The sequence below is a fragment of the Doryrhamphus excisus genome, linkage group LG12 (assembly GCF_037039965.1).
Source record: "Doryrhamphus excisus strain RoL-2023G ecotype Guam linkage group LG12, RoL_Dexc_Guam_v1.1, whole genome shotgun sequence".
In the NCBI taxonomy this organism is placed as follows: domain Eukaryota; kingdom Metazoa; phylum Chordata; class Actinopteri; order Syngnathiformes; family Syngnathidae; genus Doryrhamphus; species Doryrhamphus excisus.
In genome coordinates, this window is record NC_136368.1 from 12,123,487 (window position 1) to 12,149,560 (window position 26,074).

A 26,074-nucleotide genomic window follows, 5' to 3' on the forward strand; every position below is an offset into this window, starting at 1 on the left:
ATAAGGTACACAAATACTGCAATGACACAATGTTTAGAGTCTGAATTTTGTGCCTTCCTAGCATTGATTCAATGCATTGTAAGTCTTCTCAGTGTAAATAGTGCATATTTTGCTTTTTCTTTGACTTTTTTAAGTGACTGATAATGTCTAAATAAGGGGAAAAGTGAAGAAAATATACTTTTGTCAATGCAATCTTTTTTTCAACATGACAGAATTGTCCCTTGAGAAAATGGAATGAAGTGGTTGAAGTGCTTACTTTTGTCGCCCTCACATAACTATCCATCCATTCATTTTCTATGCTGCTTATCCTCACAATGGTTGAGGGGATCAAATAACTAATAAACTCTTTATTGTTGTTTATATCTATATGTCTGACTATCAGTTGTGACAGCCAATACAAACGAGTTCATCTTGCTCATTGTCATCCTCCAGTCCAGTGCGTGTCCTCCGCACAGAGCACATGGGAAGTAACCGCTGTGTGTAGACTCCCTATCCGAAAATGATCTCAATCTCTCTTTAACGAGTCACTTGACCTCCCTCGACGTCCCTCCGATCCAAGAGTGACGCAGGGGAAAAAAAAGTGGGCTGGCGAAGCGAAGCGCAGCAGCAGTTTGGAGGAATCATCCCAACTCGTGCGCACTTGTAAGCGCCTTTCTCAGTGCGTGTCTCTCCACTGTGGGATGTTACACCGATGACAACTCTTTGGACTTTAACATGTGCACGGAGGAGAGCGGCAACAGACACTTTTGCTCACACTCGTCAGAGAACACCTCTTGATGACTTTCTCACCGCTGGACGCCACATCTGGACCCGGGACGAGACCTGACCTCTCTTTTTCTTTGACTTCACTTTCAGGTTGGAATATTGGACTAGCTCTCCATAACATCCTTTTTTTGTTCTTAAAAAAAGTTTTTTTTTTGGACTTGGACTTCTTACTGCCAAAAGACAACAAAAAATGGAACACTCATCAGTCATCAGAGTGACATGTATTTTGGTTTTTATCTGTCTCCTTGATAAAAGGTGAGTACAAGTGATTTAGACTAATTACTGAATGTCTTAAAAATATTTAAAAATGTAATTCATTCAACAGTGAAGATAATTTGTGTTATTTCAAAATAACTCACAGCAGTAAAGCAACAAACTAAATGTTAAAAAAATGAAGAGCTGATCAGTGTTGTATTTTATTAAAGATGTTATCTTTAGCAAATTATCTGGTTGACCATGCACCCCTCCTTTCTAAACAATGTCTCTCTTAATTATATGTTGCCCTTTGGAAAGAGCTGTTGAAACAAGCCTAACCTCAAAGCAGGAAACACAACAGGTAGTCACAGAAGCCTAAATGGAATTAAGAGTTAAGCTACTACAGTATCAAAATGCAATACCGTCACCAGGATGATCATCATGACCCTTTTTCTTCTTTTTAACTCCCAGCAAGAGAATAAAATATGTTTATTGTCATGCGGAGTAAAAGTCTGAAGAGACACATACATGCCTATGAGATGTGGCAACAAAATGTATGCAAAACATACAGCTGCGTGTCAGGTCACAGTCAAGCATGTGCAGATGTGCGTGTGTACGCCTGCAGCCATGCTCCACATTGCGTCCCGGGCTGAGGCTCTATAACACAGAACCTGCTCTTTACACTTCATGACAGCAGAGCAAAGAAGAAGAAGAGGCTCACCTGTAAGCTAGAAACACTCTCATCACAAGGTCATAAGTACAGCCTGTGTTTTGCTTGTTACTGATTTTGCTGTGAAGTTGAAAATAAGTCTCTCGATATGCTGTCAGCTCCACAGCTGTGCCTGACATGACTGATCTCGAAGACTAACTACTGATGTTCAAGCATCTCGAGTTCAAGTTATTCTGAATTCACATGATAGCGGATTTCGTTCCTCGAATTGACATGGAAAGGTCGTTAATTCATGCGTGCCACCGTCAACTCATCCTTGCTCCGTTAGCTTTAGAAATAGTTACTGTTGTTGTTCTATTTCCATTTATTTAAACTGAAAAGTTGTGAAGTCTTTATAAAATTATTCTATAACTGTTGCTTACATCATCATCCATTTCCTATGCAGCTGGGGTCAGGTCTTTGAGTCCGAGTTGAGCTTGACGAAATCCCAGATGACTTTGAGCGAGAGGCAGGGACCGGTCGCCAGTCAATCACAATGCACACATAAATATCGATACACAATTTAGAGTCTCCAATTAGCCTAAGATGCATGTTTGTGCACGCATGGAGAACATACACACAAAGATTTGAACCCATTTCTCCAGACATGCCAGCCACTACGTCATCATGTCATCATATTTAATTCTTTATTCATATTTTGGTATGTTTTATTCATTATTGTCATTAAGTACTTGTTTAGGTACTGTGTTTAATTGAGTGGCTGCTACACTGTTCTACTACTAGAAGTGATCAAATCTTAGAACTATGGAACTTATTACTGCTGTTTTCAGAGTGGAGCATGAACGTGTGTTTTTCGTGCAGGGTAGAAGCTAATGAAATCCTTGGCCTGAAGCTCCCCAACATCGACCCAATTCTGAATGCCAACACAGTGTGCCTGACACTGCCGGGCTTGACCCGGCGACAGCTGGAGGTGTGCATGCGCAACCCTGATGTGACGGCTTCAGCCATCCAGGGAATCCAGATTGCTATCCACGAGTGTCAACACCAGTTCAGAGGGCACCGATGGAACTGTTCCAGCCTGGAGACGAGGAACAAAATACCTTACGACAGCATTGTCTTCAAAAGAGGTCAGACTTGTTGCAAGATAATATCATCCTGAGACACAGAACTTTTGTTGTGTTGTATTGCTTCTATTATACACAAGTAGTGAATGTGTATGCAACATGTTGCATGAAGGTTACATCTAAAGCAAAGGTTCTCAAATGGTCTCAATCTGCCATCCACATTATCTAATTGTCATTAAGTTGTGAATCACTTCTATTTAGGTCAAACCAAGCAAGGTATTTCACTTATAAGCGATATAGTTTCTGCCAAATAGGAAGTTACTAAAATATTGCTCTTTTTAATTTTGACTAAATACAGACTTTTCTCTACACTTTGAATTTCTTTTGTCGATTAATATGGCCTATCATTAGTCAAAATTAGCAAAATGTACTTATCTTTGACCTAAATTAGGGATTCTCAAGCATTCATTCATTCATTTTCTACCGCTTATCCTCACAAGGGTCGCGGGGGGTGCTGGAGCCTATCTCAGCTTTCTTCGGGGCGAGGCGAGGTACGCCCTGTACTGGTCGCCAACCAATCACAGGGCACATATAGACAAACAACCATTCACACTCACATTCATACCTATGGACAATTTGGAGTCACCAATTAACCTAGCATGGTTTTGGAATGTGGGAGGAAACCGGAAAACTCACGCATGCACGGGGAGAACATGCAAACTCTGAGGGTGGAATTGAATCTGGGTAAAGGTCTAAATGGCACTAGTAATGTTTAAAACTTGATTTAGAAAGTTGTAAACAGTTTTATATGCTTTAAATATGAAAATATTCCATTTATAAACAAGAAATCCAACTTCAAATTCACGGTCATATACCATTATCATGGTCGGTCTGGACGCAATTAACCGTTATAAAGGAGGGAAAACTCTCAATTTAAAAAAACAAGTCAGACATTGGTTGCATACATATTTTAACAACATTTTGAAATAGCTGTTTTTGTGTCCTGACCCATCAGATGAGAATCACTTAACCAAAGGTCACCTCCATGAGCTAAAACTTACAAGACACACTACGGAAAAACGTATGAGGGCATCAAAGATTTGATGTTCAAACAGGTTGCGGTTTCACGCTCAATCTCACATTGATGGGATACATCAAAATGACAAGTTCATAGGAAAGATATGCTGCCACAATTACACACGTGAATGAGCATACAGTATGTTAGTGTAATCTATTTCTCCACAGTCAAAGGAGATCATGTTTTCTCTTATTTTGGACTGAATCTTGCACATGGTTACCCCCACTGATTTCTGCCTACTTTGTAAACACCCAGCCACCGCTGCACTCTCAATAGTTTGGACAAAAGATCAGTGGACTTCAAAAGTTAGTCATCTGCAGATTACCAAACTTGGTGCAGATCAGTTTCCTCAAACACTGTTTGAAGTGTTCAGAGCTTTACAAGTTAGCTACAAAAGGATGAAAGAGGATCTTCACATAGATGGAACCCAAGTTACTGACTGGAAAGGGCATCTGGTTCTTTAGAGCAACAGGATTGATGAGCAGTGCATGTCGTGTGCACAGTACGTTGAGTCAAAGTGGCTTTTCATTTTCTTCCAATGCAGACGAAAATGACACTTAAGTGAGAATTTTAACCTAAAAGTGAGTATTGGTGGGTGGTTTTAATAAATGATGCACTACAATGCGATGAGGACATGTCGTTGTAGCTGATGATATTTTGGCCAGCTGTTTTTTACTGTTAATATCTGTCCCCAAAATGCTGGAACTGCATTTTAACATTCACATTAAGCCTGTTCTAACAAGCAGTGGGTAAAGTATGCATTGCACTGTAATTTGTTGAAAACCATATATTTAAAGTGTCTTGTTATGAGAGGTCATACAAATTGTATATCCTCACGGTGTTGACATTATGGCAAAAGTATAGTACGGCATTTTCATGACAAAATGTTTGGTTTGTGAATGCTTCGGCTCACACCCTATTCTATTGAGAATTTTGTTAGCTTTAGAAAAAATTCAATTCTAAATTCTAATGGCGGATGAGTGGTTAGCGCAAAGGCCACACAACTAGGACATCCAAGTTCAATTCCACCCTCGGGCATTTCTGTGTGGAGTTTGCATGTTCTCCCTGTGCGTGCATGGGTTTTCTCCGGGTACTCCCGTTTCCTCCCACATTCCAAAAACATGCTTAATATCAATATCAATATACAAATGACAATTTTTTATTTGTATTAAACATTTTTAATGTACATAGAGGTTGCTCATTAATGGGATAACAAGAGTGAATAATTCACTTTGGTTAAACAATATTTCCATTTTGTTTTCAAATACTCCTAAGCACCATTTATGTATTTTTATTAACTGAAAAATATTTGGAGTTTTACCTTAAAGTACTGTACATCCACCATAGCCTTCTCCAGGAAAAGTCCTGGTAAATTGTTGTGAAAGTCACCCTCTGGTGAGCTTGCATATACAATATACTGCTTCAAAAAATAAAGGGAACACTTAAACAACACAACTCCAAGTCAATCCCACTTCTGTGAAATCAAACGTGGAGGCCACACACACTACATAGCCTCATTTTAACTTTTTATCAGGACATTATATTAAAGTTGGATCAGCCTGTATGTGTTTTTTCACTTTAAATTAGAGTGTGATTCTAATAATCTATTACATTTGAGTTACATTTATCATTTTTGTGTGATCATTATCATCATTATGGTTGTTTGTCTGCATGTGTGCTGTGATTGGCTGGCGACCAGTCCAGGGTTTACCCCGCGGCAGAAAATGAATGAATGAATTATCATCATTTTCATCGTTATCTATTTGTTATCTATCTATTATCTATTTGTGTTTCAACAAAATGCTCAGTATGTATTCAGTCTTTACGCTCGGTGATTGGCCAGTCGCTCACAGCGACCGCCTCTCCCTAGAAGTACTGCAGCCACAAAGGCGCTCAGCGGTGCTTCACAATGTGCAATTGGGAAGTTTAAAACGGCATGGCGTTTGTCAAAATGCCTCCAATTTATTGGGTTTTCTTCAGCTTGTCTTGATTTCGGTTTATATCTTATTACTCGGTAAACTTGTTCCGTAACACGCTGTGTAGCTCTGTACAGACCTGCATTTACTGGCCCAAGGGCGGTATCAAGCATTCTGCATTTATGGCTGGCATAAAATATGACTCCCCTTGCAATACGTTGCAGTATGCACCTTGCAATCTGGAACTTGTTTCATAAAATACACAACATTTTTAACAGGACAGAGGGCACGATCGTGCATCAGTCACTGTTTACTTCTGCATATTTGGGGTGGTGGCTGGTGATATATAGGCAGTTGGAAAACTGCTTGTATTACTGAATGCGGTGCTTTTGAGAAAAAATACAAGACAAGTTATTGTTATGTTTATTGCCATGTTTCATGTTTTCAGGTGTGCCATAAGTACATAAATAAATGACATGCATAGCCAATTGCGGGACAATACAGAGTCAGAATTTGTGTAAATGAAAACACATTGTTACTCCTCATTGTCTGTGTACTCGCCATTGGCCCAGCCTCCACCCACTGGGACAATGAGACTGAATGACTGACAGGAGTCACTCTGTCCATTCCGCACTTTGGTACAAACACATATCGTTATCAGTACAATAATAGCTTCTGTAGCCCCACAGAATATGCTTACTCATCTTAATCTGTACTTCCTTTGTTTATTTAAGGTTTGTCATTGTTAATTGAGGCCTTGCCTCAGTTGCAGAAACCATTGACATAAACAGGCCCTTTGAATATGATGATTCATCTGGTACATGATAATTTGGTCTTTTCTACAGTTGCTACAAAGTGACTGAAATTAAAAAACTACTCCAAAAGTACACTACTGTAAAAGAGACTTAGAGATTTACTGTTGTCTTGAGATCCACTAGATTGGCTTCCATCTAAGTGGAGTTGCGAGAAAATAATAATCTCAGATTAAGTTTATGTGTCGGAAACAGGTTATCTTCACTTTGACTCACCCTAAAGCTCAACTGACAGATTGCACCGATTTGTTTTACACGTGTGCCTGACCTCATCATTTGTGTCATTTTACAGCACTCACTGCTGCTGTCTATCTCTGCCACAGATCATTCACTTGATGGATTTCATAAATTATATGAGCTTGTATCTACTGGTGTTTAGCTTGCATTAAAATCAGCCTCAAGAGAGCATCAAGCAAGACATAAATAGACAGAAATAGGCGAATACCTCTCATTCCGTTACTTTTCCTGTTACCATCTTCCCGCTCGCTGGGCTGCTTCTAATGCTTTTACTTCCCTCGCCAGTGCGAGTGCTTGTGAATTTCCTCTCAGCACTTTCCCAACTCTCGCCGGCAAGAGCATAAAACCAGTTTAGTTGGTTTTTGTAACACAAAGTGACAGTTTCTTTTCAATCTTTAATTCATTTTGCCACTTTCTCTGCCATCAGTTCAGCCGGGCATGCCGCAGCCAGTGAATTATTTGTTAGATTGATTTGTTCCCAGTCATCTGGGGGCCTGCATCACAGAGCCAGGCTCAGCGCAGGGAAAGACCTAAAACAGGCTTTCTATGTATGAGGCAGCTCCTAAGTGCTATCCCTCTCTCATGAGGTACAGTGTGTGTGTGTGTGTGTGTGTGTGCGTGTATTTGGGGGGGTTGATATATACAGTACAGAATAATAGACTTAATGAAATAATACGTCAAATACTGCATTGTATTATGCATATTTTCTTTAAATTAAATCGACTGTATGTAATGGGTCATTCACCATCAAATCTTACTACCTAATGTAGTTGACATACTGTAATAATGGAAAATAAGCCATTTAAGACATAAATATGACTTGTGCTTGTGTGTTGCTATAAATGTATTCTCTGGGGGAACTCATTGAGGGGCAGACAGGAAGTGACTTTGGCGTTTCAGATTCGAGTTACAGCCGCAACAGTAGCCCGTGTTTTTATCAGGGATTATTGTGCCTATAATAATAATTCAAACATCTGGTGCTCATGTGTATCGTCTGCTTTACTGCTCTGTTCCTGGGGTTTCTGATCTCTGGCTGCAGGAAATAAACACAGGCAATATTAAATTTCGCTGCTGTGTAAATATTTTATTTCATTAAAAAATATATACATTCTGAAATTAAAGGCTCATGTTAAAATCCATCCATATATCCGTTTTCTATGCTGCTTATCTTCATGAGGGTTGCAGGGGTATACTGAAGCCTATCCCAGCTGTCTTCGGGCGAGAGGCAGGGTACACCCTGGACTGGTCGCCAGCCAATCATACGGCATATAATATAGACAAACAACCATTCACACTCACATTCATACCTATGGACAATTTACAATTGCCAATTAACCTAACATGCATGTTTTTGGAATGTGGGAGGAAACTGGAGTACAAACTCCACACAGAGATGCCCAAGCGGAGAATCAAACCCATGTTAAAATCATTATTTTAAATAAATAACATACAATTAAATTATTTTCCTCTGTCATCACATCTGTGTCAGTGGTGACCATGCGCAGCCTCTCTGTTCTAGGAGATGAAAAGGGCAGTTCTTGCAGACGGACTCTGCCAACAAAAACGACTGGAGAGGAAACATTCAAGTCCTTGAATGAATATGTCCGGTTAACTCAGCTGGGAAAACTCTATTGGCGTGTGCACCGACAGTGCCGCCGCAATGACTGACCGCTTATCTGGCATCATGACCCGCATGGCACACGTTAAAAACATACTGCACACTGAACCACTCTATGCCAATCCTTCTCTGTGGAAAAACAGAGAATTGATGCCTGTGTTGTGCACCATGTTTTCATTTGAAATTAGTTTTACCTGGCTTTATATATGACTACAATGAGGGTCATGAGTTATCACATTTTTAATAGGTGCATGAATAATCAGAAGACTTGAGAGCTCCTGATCTTTGATGGTCAACGGCTTCTCTTGTTCGCATTAGTGTCAGTGCTGTTGTCACTGTCATACACTGTAACTGTCAAAACTGCCAAAATTAATCAAGATGTGCACAAAAGCTTTGGTTCTGATAAAGCAGTGTTTTTCAACCTTTTTTTGAGCCACGGCACGTTTTTTACATTGGAAAAATCTTGTGGCACACCACTAACCAAAAATGTTACAAAATGTCACCACGACCTCAAACGTGCATCAATAAGTCTATCGGAGGAACAAGGTAGGTGTTGCCACACGGACCAATATTACATTGCTCTCTGTCTTTACACCACAGACACTCGCGGTAAAACGTAAACATCAACATCACGTGATACCGGCTTCCCCGGGTTTTTCTTTCACTTGTTGGAATAACTCCGTATTGCCAGTTTTTCGTCCGTCCAGTCTTGAAATTTAGTTTGAATCAAAAACAAACTTTGCTTAGCCCAGTGCCGATTGATCGCCTCCATTTTTAAAACTGAAGAACATCTGCATCTGCGTGTTACGTCATATCTGAGCATGCGCTGAAAGAACGCACCCGGGATAAATTTAAACAGCAAATGATCAAATTCAATCTTGCTAATATTTTATAATTAAACTCAGGACATGTTTTATATAGATATATATTTTCATTTTGAATAAAACTGCACTTGTGAATAAAGTATAGAAGGGTTTAGATTCTGTTCCACAGATGGCGGTAATGCATACGAAAGTTGCTTGCCAACCGCCAATAAACAACAGAAGAAGAAAAACACCACGAAGAAGAACGCACCCTGACAACTTTCCGTTTGAGCGGGTACAAGATACCTGAATTGGATTGGTTAAAGGAATATTCCATCCCTGTTCAATTCTTTCCGTTTGAGCAAATATACCAAATGCAATTAGAATATTTGGGTCCATGTATACTATTGACATAATGGCTATTGACATAATATTTGCAAATGATGATTAATCAATGTTAACTATAAAAAGTGATATTGGATAATTCCTCACGGCGCACCTGACGGTTTCTCAAGGTACACTAGTGTGGCGCGGCACAGTGGTTGAAAATCACTGTGGTAAAGGATTCTTACTTGGCTCACCCCTCTGTCATTTTTGTTCAACCTAACCAGCCAGAAGTTGCCCAACATATTTTCTGTAGCGTCTCATGTTTTTTGGTTAGACTGGAGGCAACAACGCAAGACTGACTAAACAAGGAAATGACATCAAACAATACTAAAAAGGCAGTTGGAGTTAATAGCTTTTTTATTTGACTCCAACAAGCAGCATGAATAAGTTTTCCCTTCAAGCACTTCTCTATAAAGTTCCAAGTGGTTTCTTTTCATCTGTGCTTCACACGTTTCCTTTCTAATCGTTAGTGCTTTTTTTACGACTTTTGTGACTTATGTGCGGCCATATAATAACCGGATGCTCACAATCACAGGCCTGGGATTGAATGATTGACACTGAAGTTAGGGTGGTGTTCTTGTTCCCCTTCAGTCTTACGGCTTATACAATTAGATATTAGGTATACAATCATTTAGAATTATGTTGCATTGTTTTATGCATGTAAAACTAGAATCTTGAAATCTTAAAATTGATTTTTGTGAATATTTTGGGGGGAAAGATTAATTGGATTTAGATTATTTCCCATGGGTTTTGATCTAAACCTTTGAAAACTGGGGTGTACAAAAACCAACGATTATGTAAAGTAAGTTTTAAGTTATGTAAAAATGACTTTACATAAAAAATGATTACACATTGGAAGTCAAAACTGCTCTCGAAACACTTGCCCATGTCAGTCGTAACAGTCACTTGTGTGGAAAAGTTTAACTGATATAACCATCAATTTGTAGACATCATAATTTTATCACTCTGGCATTTACACCAAAGATCAATTGTGTTGGTGAAGTAAGCAATACTGGATTTAAAATGCAGAACTTTCAGGAAAAATGTATAGTCAAAAAAAAATGATGACAAGGCGATTATAGTAAGTACTACGTATAAAAGGCTCCAAATGCATCCAGTATGTTTCAAAGAGCCATGAGGACATGTTGAGTCCAATGATGCAGTGTAAACTCAGATGCAACCATTGCGAAATTGACTTTATAAGAGTACATGTAAAAAGCTGGCCAGTGACTAAACACACAGACGGAGTCACACTCTTGTCTTGGAACAATGTGTATTTGGCTTGCCCGCCTTCTGATGGGAGTGGTGGACCTCAGCTGCTCCACAGAGACAAAGTGTTTGCAACACTTAATTGGCCATTGTACCAGATGTTATCCTGTTTTTTGTTGATTTTAAAGTTAATGGGCAAATCAAATTATTTGTATGTCCTGAACAAAAAAGAGGAAGGTTAATTTGTACTGGCTGTAAGTCCTTTAGTAGTGTTCTAAATGTATTACTTTGGGTGAAAGCTCTCAGTCTGCATGTCAGGTTTTTAGGTGAAACAGCAATGTTAGAAATCGTCAATACACCTACTTTTTCAAATACTGTATTATAGGTGTCATGTGACTTTGGTTAGTGCCAGCCCCACTCAGTGGCACCCTAGACACGATTTTTTTATGGCAGCCCCCCTGCATCGGCGATTTACATAACTTGCAAAAGACATTGAATGCCAATATATTTACCTTTAATTTGTAGGAGAGTCACTTAAATTACATGGTTGACAAATTACAAATAAATACAAAACATATGAAATATAATATAAATACCCTTACAACAAAAAATCTTATAAATTAGTAAGAAAACTATTGAAAAATCAAAATCAAAAATGAAATTAAAATAAAATTTTACAAGAATAATGTTATAATATTTTATTATTGTGATATTATATAATATTATGAAGAAAAATGAAGTTTTTTGTGGCAGTATTTTTTAAGTAATATTTTACGCAATCATTTTTTCGTAATATCATGAAAAACAAAACAGAAATTAAGTTTTAATTTGTGGTAAGCATTGCTTTACATTTAAATCACAGTGAACTTTTGGATTTTCAGATTTAATGGCAATAACTTTTAATAACGTTTTAATAATTATTGAAGATAAGACAGAAGATAGATTTTTTTGTGGCACCTTTTGCAGCCAAACAGTAATTGCTTCAAAGTAAATGCACACAATAATGACATTAGACTAGCTGTTTTATCAGAAACGGACAGTATTTGTATTTTGGAAATCAAAACTGAGGGATCTGGCATTGTGTTTTTACCCTCTTCAGCAGCTTGTCAAGTTTAAAAGCAGTTTTTACAATGTTGCCTGGTCTTTTCCAGGCAGTTTCTTTTGGCTCCTTGCTAGATGGATTTGTGAAGCAAACATTTTTTGTGACACAAACCACACGGTGCGTCAGTTCATGTGTTCCTGTCCAGATTGTTCCCGGACACTGTGGTTGAGTGCAACGATGTTAAAGGTTGTTTCATCCCTGTTCCCGCTTTCCTCTGCTCTCCTCACAGGTTTTCGAGAAAGCGCCTTTGCGTATGCCATTGCAGCAGCAGGCGTGGTGCACGCTGTGGCCAACGCCTGCTCCATGGGCAAACTGAAAGCCTGTAGCTGTGACGAGAAGCGACGCGGCGATGAGGAAGCCTTTCGCATCAAACTGCACCGCTTGCAACTGGAGGCCATCCATCGAGGGAAGGGGATGGTACATGGTGTCATGGAACACTTCCCTGCCGAGCTTCCCGGACCCCAGGACTCATGGGAGTGGGGCGGCTGCAGTCCTGATGTGGAATTTGGAGAAAAATTCTCACGCGACTTCCTGGATGCTCGTGAGACCTACAGAGACATCCATGCCCGTATGAGGCTTCATAACAACCGGGTTGGCAGACAGGTGAGTCGAGTATACTCCACTATCCAGTGGAGGCTTCAAAGACGAACACCATTAAAGTGACACAAATTGAAATTCAACCAAAAGTAGTACAAACCCTAACTTTAGTTTTTGTTGTAATACCACACAAAAGTTTAAAAGTGAAGCTTTGCTGTGGAACTATAGGGAATGTCTAGAAGTCATAGAATTAGAAAAACCCTAAACGTCACACAAAGTATTTTGGATCTGAAAATATATTTGCTGTTATGCGTTCACCTAACATTATCTGGCTGTTTGATAATATTTTTTGCAAAAAAAAAGTATGCTAAAAAGCAATCCATTGTTGGCCAATATTTGCTAAAATATCTTAACAAAACATCATCTCAACTTTGCATTACAAGTGACAAGTGAAGCAAATTTGTGTGATAACTAATAATGAAACGGTGATGTGTGTGAGTAGCGAGAAGCATTATATGTCGAGGCTTGTATAATTTGTGACATACAGTATCTTATAAAGCGGATGTGCGTTTTTACTTTTAGATAAGCATGAGTAATATACACTAAGTCACACCTGCACACTAAATCAAAGCTTTTGCCATGTGGCTTCAAGCATGTACAGACTTTGTGAGAGATTGTCAGAAGTCCATCTTCTGTATTCATTCAAGCAGAAATGTGTGCCGAAAAGACTCAGGGACTCCAAGAACTTTGCGTAATATGAAGAATACAATGGAGTTCATTAAACATGTTAACTTTTTGGAGAGTTCGCTTCCTCTTGGAGCCTATCCCAGATGATGGGTGAAAAGCAAACAACACACCCTGGACTGGTGCCCGGTCAATCAAAGGGCAATTATAGGCAAACAACCATTCATATTACACCAAACCCACTAAGGTTGCACACAGGTTGGAAATTATTACTTTTAAGCTTGTAAAATGCTTATTAATTAGTTGTTATTGAGTCTATTGTAGACTTTTTTCATTATTATGATATCATATGGTATTTTAACAGATGAGGCAACAGAAGATTGAAGTGATTTCACAAGCTAGCGGGGCACCTGAGGGAGGAATACAACCAACAGGATACATAAAGTCATTCAACACCTTAACTCCTGGCTTTATGTGCGCTTTGATATCAGGCACCTTTTTGTGGTTACATTTGATCATTATGACTTGTGGTTCCTCCGACATACAGAATATTTCCTTTGCTATATGATTGCCTCTGGTGGATATTTGGAATCAACCAACTGCTCGGTTACCTATTTCTCTTTTACTCCTCAGCTGCAGCAACTTCATATACGTATGCAGTACATCTCTTTGCACATGAAGATGTTACATAGTCTCTTTTTGATTTTATTGATTTTTTGATACTTATTGATTTTAGATTTCCTTTGTCTTTTTCCTGTGGTTGTGCACTGACTAACAGTTTGGGTCAGCTTTTTTTAGGTGTGGTAACTTGTTTCATTGGCTATATTGGCTTATATCTGTCTATAAGAAAATACTATATACATATAATCTAGGCACAGCTTTAAATAAAATTATGTCAGAGTTTATAAGATCTGGTTTCACCAATTTACAAGTACTTTCACACCATATGACAAAAAAAGGGGTCGCTCAACTGTAGTTATCATAATTTATGTAAATGCACAGTAAAATGAGTATATATGTATACCATGGTAATTAATTATCTAACAATAACCAGAATACCTCCTTTACTGCAGTGAATTAGTTCCAACATTAGAACCGTCTCAACATGAAATAACACCTATATAGTCACTTTTACACTCGTATTACACAATATGGTAGACATAATAAGCGTATGTAAGACTCGTGTTTGTGTGTGTTGCTATAAACGGGCGAACAGAAAATGATGCCCAGGGGTTCTGAGTTGAGTTTTAGCTCGGGTTGGATTACAGCCACAACAGTAGTATTTTCATTGCGGATTATAGTACCTGCTGTGAGATCATTCAAACCAGCAATAAAAGCCTGTTTTTCTGGCGATCAAGTGTTTGTGTGTCAGTAACATTGCTGACACCTAGTAATCTTGTAGAAAACTACATCCATATCATTTGCAGTGTCTTTAGATGTCTCCTGAATGCCTTATATTTGAGTTTATTTAGTCATATTTATGCTTGACAATGCTTAATTTAGGCAAAAATAGGTATAATTTGCTTCAGTATGCATATCAACCACGAAACAGCAAAATTTCACTTCACTTCAGTACAGTACACTTGAAAAAGTATACTGTACTGTATACTGTACAATCTATAATACATAACCATTTGGCATTTTAAAATAGGCTTCAATAAATGTCAATAGTATTTATTTTCATTATAATGTGCTACTGTATAGTACATCTTAACTTGCTAAATGGTTGTCTTGACTTGCAAATGATGGAGACTAGCCTTGATGACCTCCAACTACAAGATCGACACAAAGTAGATGAAAATTGCACATTGTTCCCTATTTCCTCCTAAGTCATTTGGGCCTGGATCTTTCAGTTGACGGCTGGTCCTCTTGATTATGCAGACAAAACACAACATGGAAGAGCAACAACATTTGCTCTCCCAGTGGTAGCTGTAATAGTAGAAATAACCCTAGTTTCTTAAATGGTGACATCAGTTCCAAGTCAGTCTTAGGTGGAGGCTCATATAACATGTAGTAATGCACTCATGAGCCAAGGAAGGGAATAAATTGTCTTTGGGGGCCTCTTTTGGATGTATAAAGTATTGTTATGAAACTCGTGGGTCAGTGGGGGCTCATACTTACCCTGTCTGCTGAGCCTCAGGAGGCTAATTGCTTCTGAACATTGAAGTCCTTAGTGTGTTATTATCTGCAGTGGACTTGCATGTGGATTTATAAGCAGTTTCAAAATATCCAAATTATATGACCTTCACATTGCATATACAGTTGAACCTCAGAAGTCAAAGAAAGACGTTTGAGTCAATTTTTCCATGTTTCGACTGTCACTGTCAGAACTTATTTAGGTTAAGTTTAGCTTTCTTAACTCTAACAAATAATTTGTTTTACTTAACAGGTGAGTAAATTCAAATCATGCCCGAGTCTTTCCTCTTGCCGACCACCTTGCTCCTTCCACCCACTGCCCCACTCCCCTTTGCAGAAAGGTACTCTTCAAGTAGAGGAATGTGGTGGTTTTTTAGCAGGGTGTGCATGTCCCCTCATGCCCACCCCAGGGTTCTCACGACGTCCCATCTTGTTTTTACTTCTAATTAGTGGCTGTTGGCAGTTTGGAGACAGATGTTTAAAATCCTGCAAAAGATTTTTTACTTCAAACACCAGAGTGGAAAGTAGAAAGAGTTTCGCCCTTCCTTCCCTCCACTGGAATAACCATCTTGCACTGCTCTGTTCACATGATGGAAACTGAGAAATCAGTTCACTTAATAAGTTGAGCAGAGTAGATTTCTTCACAGGGGGTTTCACAATATTCATTAATGTTACATACGTATTAAAATGCTGTTTGCATTTAATAAATTACAATCAGTGACCACAACATTAGTTACACCTGCAACATCTAACAAGACCAACTACAAAAGCTGTATCAAAAATTCTCAGTTTACATTAGACAGGTCTTTCTCTGACCATGTGAAAAATGATTAAAATTAGTATTACAGTAATCGCTCGCCACGGCCAGATTCAAATTTAAAAAAATATATATCAATGAATTTTATCAATGTTTCGTATTGTCTCCAGCGTACCTCCGTGACTGTCGTGAGGACAAGCGACATAGAAAATGAATGGCTGTATGCTTTCTATTTTTGTTGAATACGACCTATTGGTAGTCCCAAAAAATGCACCTAAGCAAAGTTTACGTGTTTTATGCCGCAATGAAGCATTGTCAAGCATGCAAATTAACTAAAATACAAATACCTGTATAAGACATTCAGGAGACGCATTCAAAGAAGCTGTGACTCATATGCAGTATTCTACATTGGTCACTTTATATGCACAACGGGCTATTATTGCAAGCTAAAACTCAACTCTGAAACCCGACATCACTCCCTGTCCACCTGCCACTCCCCTAGGGTACACAGTCATAATACTACATATAAGTATGAGCGAGTACAGCACTATCTGTATCTGTTTACCCCCTAAATTATCTGTATCGTATCGGAAATGGGTGTGGTTTAACCGGAAATGGGTGTGGCATAAATCTGTACATTATTTTAAGTCTGAATTTGGCATGGATTGATGAGAAGTTGTTTTTTTGTATTTTTTATTATTCAGCTATATGTGTACTGTGTGTGTGAGAGCGTGATCCTTGAGACTTTATTCTTTCATTATTTTTAACGAGGTGTGTGAGGTTAGTGATTCATGCAAACAATAATTTGTCAGCCTTGTTGACTCTATTTTTGTAAAAAGCAATGCATTCAGGACTACAAGCAGTTTTCCAACTGACTTTATATCACCAGCAAGCAAGCATCAAGCAGACGTAAAAAAAAAACACTGTCAGTGACTGATACGTTTTATGAAACATATTCAAGATTGGAAGGTCCAACGCATAGAGAGCGATGTAATATTTTAGTACGTTCATGTCAGCCATACATGCAGGATGCTTGAGGCCGCTCTTGTGCGACAAGTGTACCTAATGTTGTGGCCAGTCACTGCAGGTCTGCACAACGCTGTTCACCGCGCATGTTACTGAAGTTTACCAAGTCACTTAATGAATAATAAACCAAAATAGAGGCGAGCTGAAGAAAACCTAATAAAGTGGAGCCATTGTGACAAACGCAGAGCCGTTCTCAACTTCCCAATTGCACCGCTGAGCTCCTCTATTGTGGCTGCATAGTCGGTCTCGAGAGAGGCAGTCGCTGTGTGTCACTGGCCAATCACATAGTGAAACTATGAAAACATGTTTTGTGTTAACATTTTTGGCTCTCTGGAACGGATTAATTTGATTTCTATTATTTTATTATGGGAAACATTTATTAGGTGAGCGTACAGTCACAGACAAGCCTAGTTTCTTCAGTTTCCTGTTCATTTTAATGGCTGTTACTACTACAAGTATGTTACCTGAAGTATAAAATGAACACGACAACATGGAATGCCTAAAAGCACTGTTTTTTGCAGTACAATGTTATAGCTATTTATTAAAGAATTTAAGTGATTTTGGTTAATATCAAGAAAATCATGGAAATTGATAGATTTAAATTAAATGACATCATTACATTTGTAAAAACAAGGCTGGTCTAATAATTCTTCTCCATGACTGTACGTTTCGGTTTGTGTCGGACCTTATAAAACGGATTAATGACGCTAACCAAAGTTCCACAGTATTCTTAAATTTCAAGTCAACAACAATCAATAAACATTGTATGACAAAGTCTAAAGAAAAAACAGCATCCAGGTAACAGTTTTCGCTTATCTTTCGCAAAAAGATTCACATTCAGAAACACAAAGTGTCTCAACTTTTGTTTCCTGCTGCTCATTTTCCTCACCTTTTCAGCTTGATTGCGTGTATAACCCATCCCTAATCCTTCTGTTGTATCGCATCCTACACAGCGTTAACAGAAAAAAGTCAAGAAAAAAAACAATGTCTCTTTTACTTCAAAGAGCCGGCCCTAAGAGCTGTTCCGAGACGTCACTACTACAAAGCAACGTGAGTGTGAATCGTTTATTTGTGGTGTGTGAGGGACTGGCAACCAGTCAAGGGCGTACCCTGCGTATTGCCCAAAGTCAGGTGGGATAGGCTGCAGCTCACCCATGACTCTGAACAAGATACTTAACAGCACGCTAAAGTTGTGGGCAGCGTAATTAATTTGTCAAAAAGGGGATCCCCAGCACACACTTGGTACTAAAAAGACATTCATGCACACATTTATATTAGGACTGTCTCCCCGTGCCAGGACAGCACTCAATTTGCCATGAACCAAAACACGTCAGTCAACGGTAGTTCTATAACCACATTATAAGTACCTGCTTAAGGCAAGGAAACCCTTCTGTGGGGCTGTAAATTTCATGACTAAGTGTTCTACTTTTTTTTTTTTTAATTTGAGAACTCTGCGCAATCTTTCAGGCAACACACCTCTGAAAAAATGCTTGGCGATTTTCCCCGTGTGCATGTACGAAACCTTTTTGAGCTGTGCCTCGTGTTCTGTTCAATCATGCCTGTTCATTAGGCAGGTGGTGACTGTGCAACAGTGTTTTTTGTTACTGACAAACACCCTGTGGTAATTATGATTACCATCAGGGCCTGACTAAAGGCGTAGTGGGTGAGATGTTATGGCCTTTTCTACAAAGGACCCATCCTTTCTTTTCCTGTACTATATGCCTACCATTGAATGAACATACACAAATACGTATACTCTTTCTGTTGACTGTATGTCAGACTCTGACCAGAATAATTTGCCATAAGTAATTTTATAAGGTTGATAACTTATTTTTGGGGTAATTAAAATAGGTTGACAGTTTCTGCAGATGTGATGCAGAAGTTATTTCATCCGGATAATACATTTGTTTGTTGAATAGATTGCATTGGCTCCAATAATAGATCCTTTCAGACAGAGTGATGATAAATGCCTTTCAATTATTGAGTCTGCAATGAGTCAGACCCCCAGTCAAAAGTAACAAAATTAGTGTTGGTTAAGTCCTTTCCATGTCCGTGGTTGGCTGAGCATTTAATGTGACTCACCACACAGATCACATGCATATGTATACAGTACACACACTTTTATAACTGCACCTATTTAGTCACACGCATGCATTGGCATGAATGCTCAGGCAGTCGAGAGTTTCATGACTGTAAATTCTCAACAGGTGGAAGCGCATATGCTGGTAATGACATTTTATTACAGCTTCTGAATGAGGGTTGTGGACACTGGTGCACAAAATGCGCTCTTGCTGTCTTATGTGCTGGAATTTATTATCTGTATAAGTGAGTTATTATGCTTGCAAGAGAGCTTGTCTGTGTATGGCAAAGTGTTCTTTTGAAGCTAAGCATTTGATTTGTTTAAAGTGACTCGTGAGTTTGTGCATCTGGATTTTGTTTGGTTCTTTGATGACTCTCACAAACACAAACACAAGACAGTGTTGATTTGGGACAAATAGACAGCAGACATGGATTTTTCCCGAGTGACTAATCATGATGACAAAGAGATTGACTGGCGATTACATTCCAAACACGCTACTGTACATTAAACATAAGAATGGCAATGATTGTCATTGGTGTCACCCAGTTACATTTGCATCTTGCCCTGATAAATGTACATTTTATACAGTGAAACCTCAGTTTTCATCATTAATTTGTTAATTAAATCATTAATTTGTTTGGCCCAACAAAAAAACAAACTGTATGAAAACTGAATAATTTTTCTCCAAATCCAATTAATTCCTTTCTGACAATCAAAACATTTGTAACGCCTCACCAGTACACTGTGCTGTGCTGTGCTTGAAAAAAGATAGGAAGACAACAGGTACAGAGTTGTTCATCATTCTGTGTGCGTTCTATGAACAAATAAACCATCCACACACACATAAGGATAATTCAAGGATTCCCCCCAAAAATCGAGATACAGTTCTGATGATAATTGTTGGCAAGAACCGAATCCTACGAAAACCAAGGTTCCAAAGTACCAAAAATAATACTGCTGTGGCATCAAAAAGTAATAGATGAATGTATAATCCATGCAAACAGCTTAATGCACATGGAATTCAGATCAGACTTGAAAAAAACATGAAAAAAACCCTCCGGTGTTATGGAATCCCATTCTTTGGTCATCTTGTGTCATAATGTCAGGAAAAGTATGGCGAAGAAAAGGAACAGCTAATAATCCATCGCATACTTGGTGGAGGTGATGACATAGGCATGTTTGGCTGCTAATTGAATTGTTTATAGACATTTTTGATTGTATATTAGATTGTAGATTGTAGATTTATGATGAAACTCCTTTTGAAGTGTGAGGTGTGTAGGGCTACATTACAGTATATGATGCATAATTCCTAAATGTTAAATGTCCTATCTTTGTGAAACTTTTGAAAGTCTACAGTTCAATCACATGGTTGATAAAAAACTAATACATTTAGGAACAAGGCATCAGCTTTGTACAGCTGACATTTTTTGGTTATGAATGCCAAGTCTTGATCATTTTATCACCTAAAGGTATTACAAAAATCATGGATGACTGCATAGTTACAAAAGTAATGTTTTTGGGATGTGATTTTAAAAACCACACACATACACAGGTGGGGCATAGGTGTAACAGGAGTGTGGCAACACTTCACCTTCTGCATGCTGCCGTTATGTACGGTGTGCATTAAAACACAACTCTAACAGGTATTTGCATGCTGAAATCTGCCTCCTTGTGTTTTCCTTTTCTGCAATATAATCACTGCAATTACTCACGCTAACACATTTCTTATTGACCTTGAAATTACACAACACTTCTACATTCTTGCCAAATGTGTGACAAAAATCAAAACAAAAAATAAGTACGATAAGTCATCACGCTTTCTTTCAGATTCTTGGCTGGGAATCTTAGTCTTAGTCACTCGCTCTTCCTTATCTTTTCAAACTGTCGGCTGTGAATACATTTTGAAATAATCCAACCATGCAACTATGACAGCTAAAGTACATTACATGCCACCTCTAACGTTAAGATAACTGCATCCACTCCTTGCTGCACAGTAGTCGCCTCCGATATGGTGCGCTGACACCCCCCCCCGCCGCCCACCCACTCCCACTCAAATGCATCCTGCATCCTGCAGTCTGAATCTGCTCCCAGCATGTTGTGTTTGATCTTTGTCTGGGGTTGTTTTATAGTCGCCTCTGTCTCACTCTGTAACCCAATTAAAACCCGCCAGATGTTTGTCTTGAGCTGCGGTCTAATCTTTGTAGTGAACATGCAATGTAAACCCAGACATCATTGAGTAAAAACACACTAGGTTTGGATGTCACCATCGCCATAGCCACCCTGCACAATTTAATGACGCCATGCAGGGGGTATCCAAAATTCCTCTGTATAAAATGTACTTTTGGCGATCTGGAACTAATGAATTAGGGTTACACAATTTCCTTTGGGACAAACTACTTTGGTTTTTCTGTATTTTTGTTTTTGTTTTTGCTTTTTGTCTGAATGAATTAATATCAAAAAGCTTGACTGTACTAGAATTTGTGACACATGGTGTCGAATGAGAGATGATATAGGAATTGTAGGTATTGTTAAACGGCTTGTGTAGGTAGAATGATCTGGGATTTACACAAACGCTCACACATACACACTACAAGCTGAAGTCCTCTCCAAACCAAAAATCATCGCCTCTTTCTCCTGTCATTTCCTTTCCCCGACCCCCCTTTCAGCTTCACCAACCACTCCTTCACAGAGGCCGCATGAGGACCAATCTGTGCATCAGATTTCTTCTTTTTCTTCACCATTCCGTCATATGTCAGAAAAGCAAAAAAGAGTGAAACAGCCTATTTCAGTGTCTTCAGGGGCAATCTAATCTGTAAAAAAATGACGGGAACAACCCAGAATCACAACCTTCTATGATGTACTGTAATGAATTAAAACTGTGACTAAAAGTAGTTTAATTTTTCCTGAAATGGGTCAGATGGTGTCATATTTATAGTTTACCAGGGACCATTGGGTTCATCTTGTTACTTTTCACTTGAACAGAATGTACTCAGCAGGATCAGCACACAGGCATGACAGTCTGACAGGACACTTAGAAGAGATCATATGGAGCAAGAGCAGACAGCGTCCTTATCCCCCACTACCTGTTAAGTGTCTCATGCCTTTCCACTGTCATGCCAATCACTCCAAATCTCCTAAGAGATGATTAGAAAACAGAGTTTGCAGAGTTCTGCTCATTTTGCGTGTGTAGTGCATGCATGCAGAATGTTTTGTGTTGGATAGCTATACCGTAAACCAATGGTCTCCGACATTTTTTCTTGTGTGAGCTACTTTTACTAAATGAAAATGGAGCTACTCAATTTTGTAGCATTTATTTTCAAACAGTAGGTAATTTAAATTAAAACAAACCGAACATCAACAACATGCTTGTATCCACAACGTCAGCATTACAGAGCAATAGTCAATTGATATATAAAAATGTATCTCGTTTAGGTTGTTTAGGTTCCTCAGACTGGCTGACAGATGTCGAAGTTAATGTCAACATAACCTCAATTGAAACCAAAACTAGCCACTTGGACATGTTGACATAAGTGTAGTTTTCCTCTATTTGTGCATATTTTTATTTTGATTCTTCTGTTTTCATGTTATATGTTGTACTCTTATCTAATACAGTAGAGCTGCTGCAGCAATGTCATATGTCGACTTCAGTGACAATGTGACAGCTTTTGTATAGGGGTGTCCCAGTACAACTTGTTCACTTCCGATATAATATCAATATAGCACCCCTGAGAATCGGCTGATCAATCGGATCAATCCAATCTGATATCAGCACGAATCATACCTACAGTGGAACCTTGCACAGCGTCATTAATCTGATCCAGAAGGTCCAAAATTGTTTTGCCATTTATTAAAGTCAGTAGTATTTCTGACCACAAGCGTCTGCTTTTCTTTTGAGCACGGCTGCAAAAAAATTATAAATAAATATGTTGGAACTGTGCCAATGCATTGCATGGGAGGCGGGTTTGTACTCACCTACTTTGACGTCGCTCCTTCTACTTAGCACACACAGTTTTTGTGATCACATGGGCTCTATCCAGATGCTGCTGGATAGAAATGCGGAAAGTGGAGTCTGGAACGGAGTGCTTATATCGGAGTGCTGATGCTTGTTTTTTTGCTGAAATCTGACTGATATTTTGTTATACATAAATACGCCTTTGGGTGTCACATTTTATATTGCCAAAAGTGGACCAGGACTTGATGAGATGGTCGACATAGATGGGTTGTCGACATAAACACGACTGATTTGATTTGATATTAGCTGGTTTTAATAAAAAGATGCCAAAGAGAAATAGTTTGTAAACCTTTCTCTTCACTGAGGCAAATGCACAATGATATACTACCGTTTGGTATAACCCTGCAATGACAACAATGTTTTTACTGTATCACAGTGCTGTTAATCCGCCATCCTGCTGCAAGTACGCCATCAAACAGTAGCAATGTGGATGCAATTATGACTCCTACAGTAGGTCAGTCTGACTCTTTAAAGTTTAAGTGGGCTGGAGAGTTTCATGATTACAGACTTTGCCATGTGTTTAAGTCCAGCATGTTTGTGATTCTGGGATTGAATCTGCCCCTAAAAACTTCACCAAATACTGCAATTTGAACACAGTGCAAGCACTGTTGGAGCCATTATACTGATGTTTACAAAAAGGCTTCCAGGCTCTACTATGCACCGATCACAGCTTCTTTTCAACACCCCCAATAAGAGTAGACCCGTGTTTATTCAAAAAGCCATACTGGTTACTCTCTGTTATCGTGACAGACATTATGGGCACACAGGGATGCAGAAGAGGAGCATATTTTCCATTCTTTTGTTTATTTGCTTAAGCCAAACATTTCATTTTCTCGGATGCCCTACATTCCTGGCCAATTTGATGAGTGATAGCTGCAGAAATACATCCGAAAACATAAACACATTGGTACAAGGGTCAACGTAGGTTAATACATGAATACCAAGATTTGCATCATCAAACTTTAAACGTCTTAAAGTAATATGTGTTAAAGACACTTTTCTCTGGTCTACTCTCTAATCACCTGCTATGACTTTTCCTTCTCTACAGGTGGTCTGATACATTCTTATCCCAACCCTGGTGCTCTTTTTCAGACAGCTTTGACTGATGTGACAAAACATTATTGACTTTGGCTCTGTGACTTTGTTTTTTTTCATTTGCCTTCATGCCTACATGTCAATTCCAAACAGATGAGTCAAATCTATTTATCATCATCAATTTCAGTCTCCCGCTTCAATTATTTTACATTTTTTTATTATTAATATCTCATACACAGCTTGAGGCAAAAAAAGGCACAAGCTGCCAGGTGGTCAATGTAACTTTGATAAACTATATTTTGTTTAGTGAATACATATGGGATTCTGTTTCATGGCAAATATCCAATGTACGAAGGAGTATCGGGGCCACACAGGGTTCAGTATTCATGTTTTTGATCTAAACCTTTTTTAAGGAATATATTTGTCCTTTTGTGCTTTAAATGTCTATAATTAGGCTGCTATTTGGTAGAAAATGATTATCTGTTTTACCGTATTGGTAATACATTCTAAATATTCAGTAATGAATTGCTGTTGTACATATGTAGTATAGATGTTTACATGTATACTCACACATCACAAACCGACAGGAAACTCGCTTACGGTGTTTGGTCATACACAAACTTTTTCAAGTGGAAAAGTTCTGATTGTATAACTGTTGTATCTCTATATGCATTTTTTCAGGTGGTGCTAGATCACATGAGGAGGAAATGCAAGTGTCACGGGACATCAGGAAGCTGTCAGTTAAAGACTTGCTGGCAGGTCACTCCCGAATTCCGTGTGGTTGGCTCCATCCTCAAAGAACGTTTCCACATCGCCACACTTATCAAGGCCCACAACCGCAACACCGGGCAGCTGGATCACTCCCACCACAACAACAACAACAACCACCACAACCATCACAACAACCACCACCACCACCATCATCACCACCACCATCACACACACCGCCGCAGGCCAAGCATCAATGACCTTGTCTACTTTGAAAAGTCACCGGATTTCTGTGAGCGAGACCTGGGTTCGGACTCAGCGGGAACGCAGGGACGGATCTGCAACAAGACCAGTCCAGGCATGGACAACTGTGAGACTCTTTGCTGCGGAAGAGGCCACAACATTCTGCAGCAGACACGCAGTGAACGTTGCAACTGCAAGTTTCACTGGTGTTGCTATGTCGTATGTGAAGAGTGCAGGATAACAGAATGGGTCAGTGTGTGCAAATGAAGAAGCATTGAAAAAGACTACAAGAAAAAGAAAGAAAAATAACATTTAAAATTGGGATTATTGACAAGAAAGTGGTCTGTGACTGTGAGATATGTGCCCCGCTCCATGTTGCGTTTGGCTTTGCGGGACAGAGGAGCAGAACTCTGCGAAGAGCTTCAGGCGGCATAAATTTGCATGTTGGAAAGAGACATGCCCAAAGCTGTCACAACTCTGCAAGCATGGATGTTTTGCATTTTTTTTGATACAAAGAAGCACACTTCTATCAGGTATATGAAATCGATAAATGCAAAAAAAAAAAAAAAAAAAAGGAAAAAAGAACGGCACCGCACTCTGAAACCCATACACACAGACAATAACACTATTTACAGCATAAACACCATGTTACATAACATTTTTATGTCTTATATTTACATGTACAGTAACAAACAGACTGTTTCACAACAAGAATTTGTTGGAGCATGCCTGGAGCACAGAGATGTCAGGCACTGTTCAAGGGCACTTAGGAAATGAAATGTGTATATATTTGTATGCAATAGCCTTGGGCAGTCCTTAATTCCATCAGTGAATATTAAAATATTAAAAGTGTGATGTACACACCAGCTAAAGGCAAGCAAATTGGACCAAAACAGAATGTACCACTTCTATGACAGGAGGAGGACTTTGAGGAAAAAAGCGTGGCCTCAATCCGAAATCAAAGACTGAAATTTAATGACAGTTGAGAGAGTGATCTGAT

At 38.9% G+C, this 26,074-nt stretch overlaps 1 protein-coding gene across 1 annotated transcript; it reads left to right on the forward strand.

The window, feature by feature from the left end:
* Nucleotides 1-606: 606 nt before the first annotated feature.
* On the forward strand, nucleotides 607-26,074 carry wnt10a (wingless-type MMTV integration site family, member 10a). Its single transcript, XM_058082802.2, has 4 exons — nucleotides 607-1,020; nucleotides 2,492-2,757; nucleotides 12,086-12,459; nucleotides 24,805-26,074. Exons 1-4 carry the CDS (start codon nucleotides 956-958, stop codon nucleotides 25,339-25,341), a joined length of 1,242 nt encoding a protein of 413 aa, XP_057938785.2. The 5' UTR covers nucleotides 607-955; the 3' UTR covers nucleotides 25,342-26,074.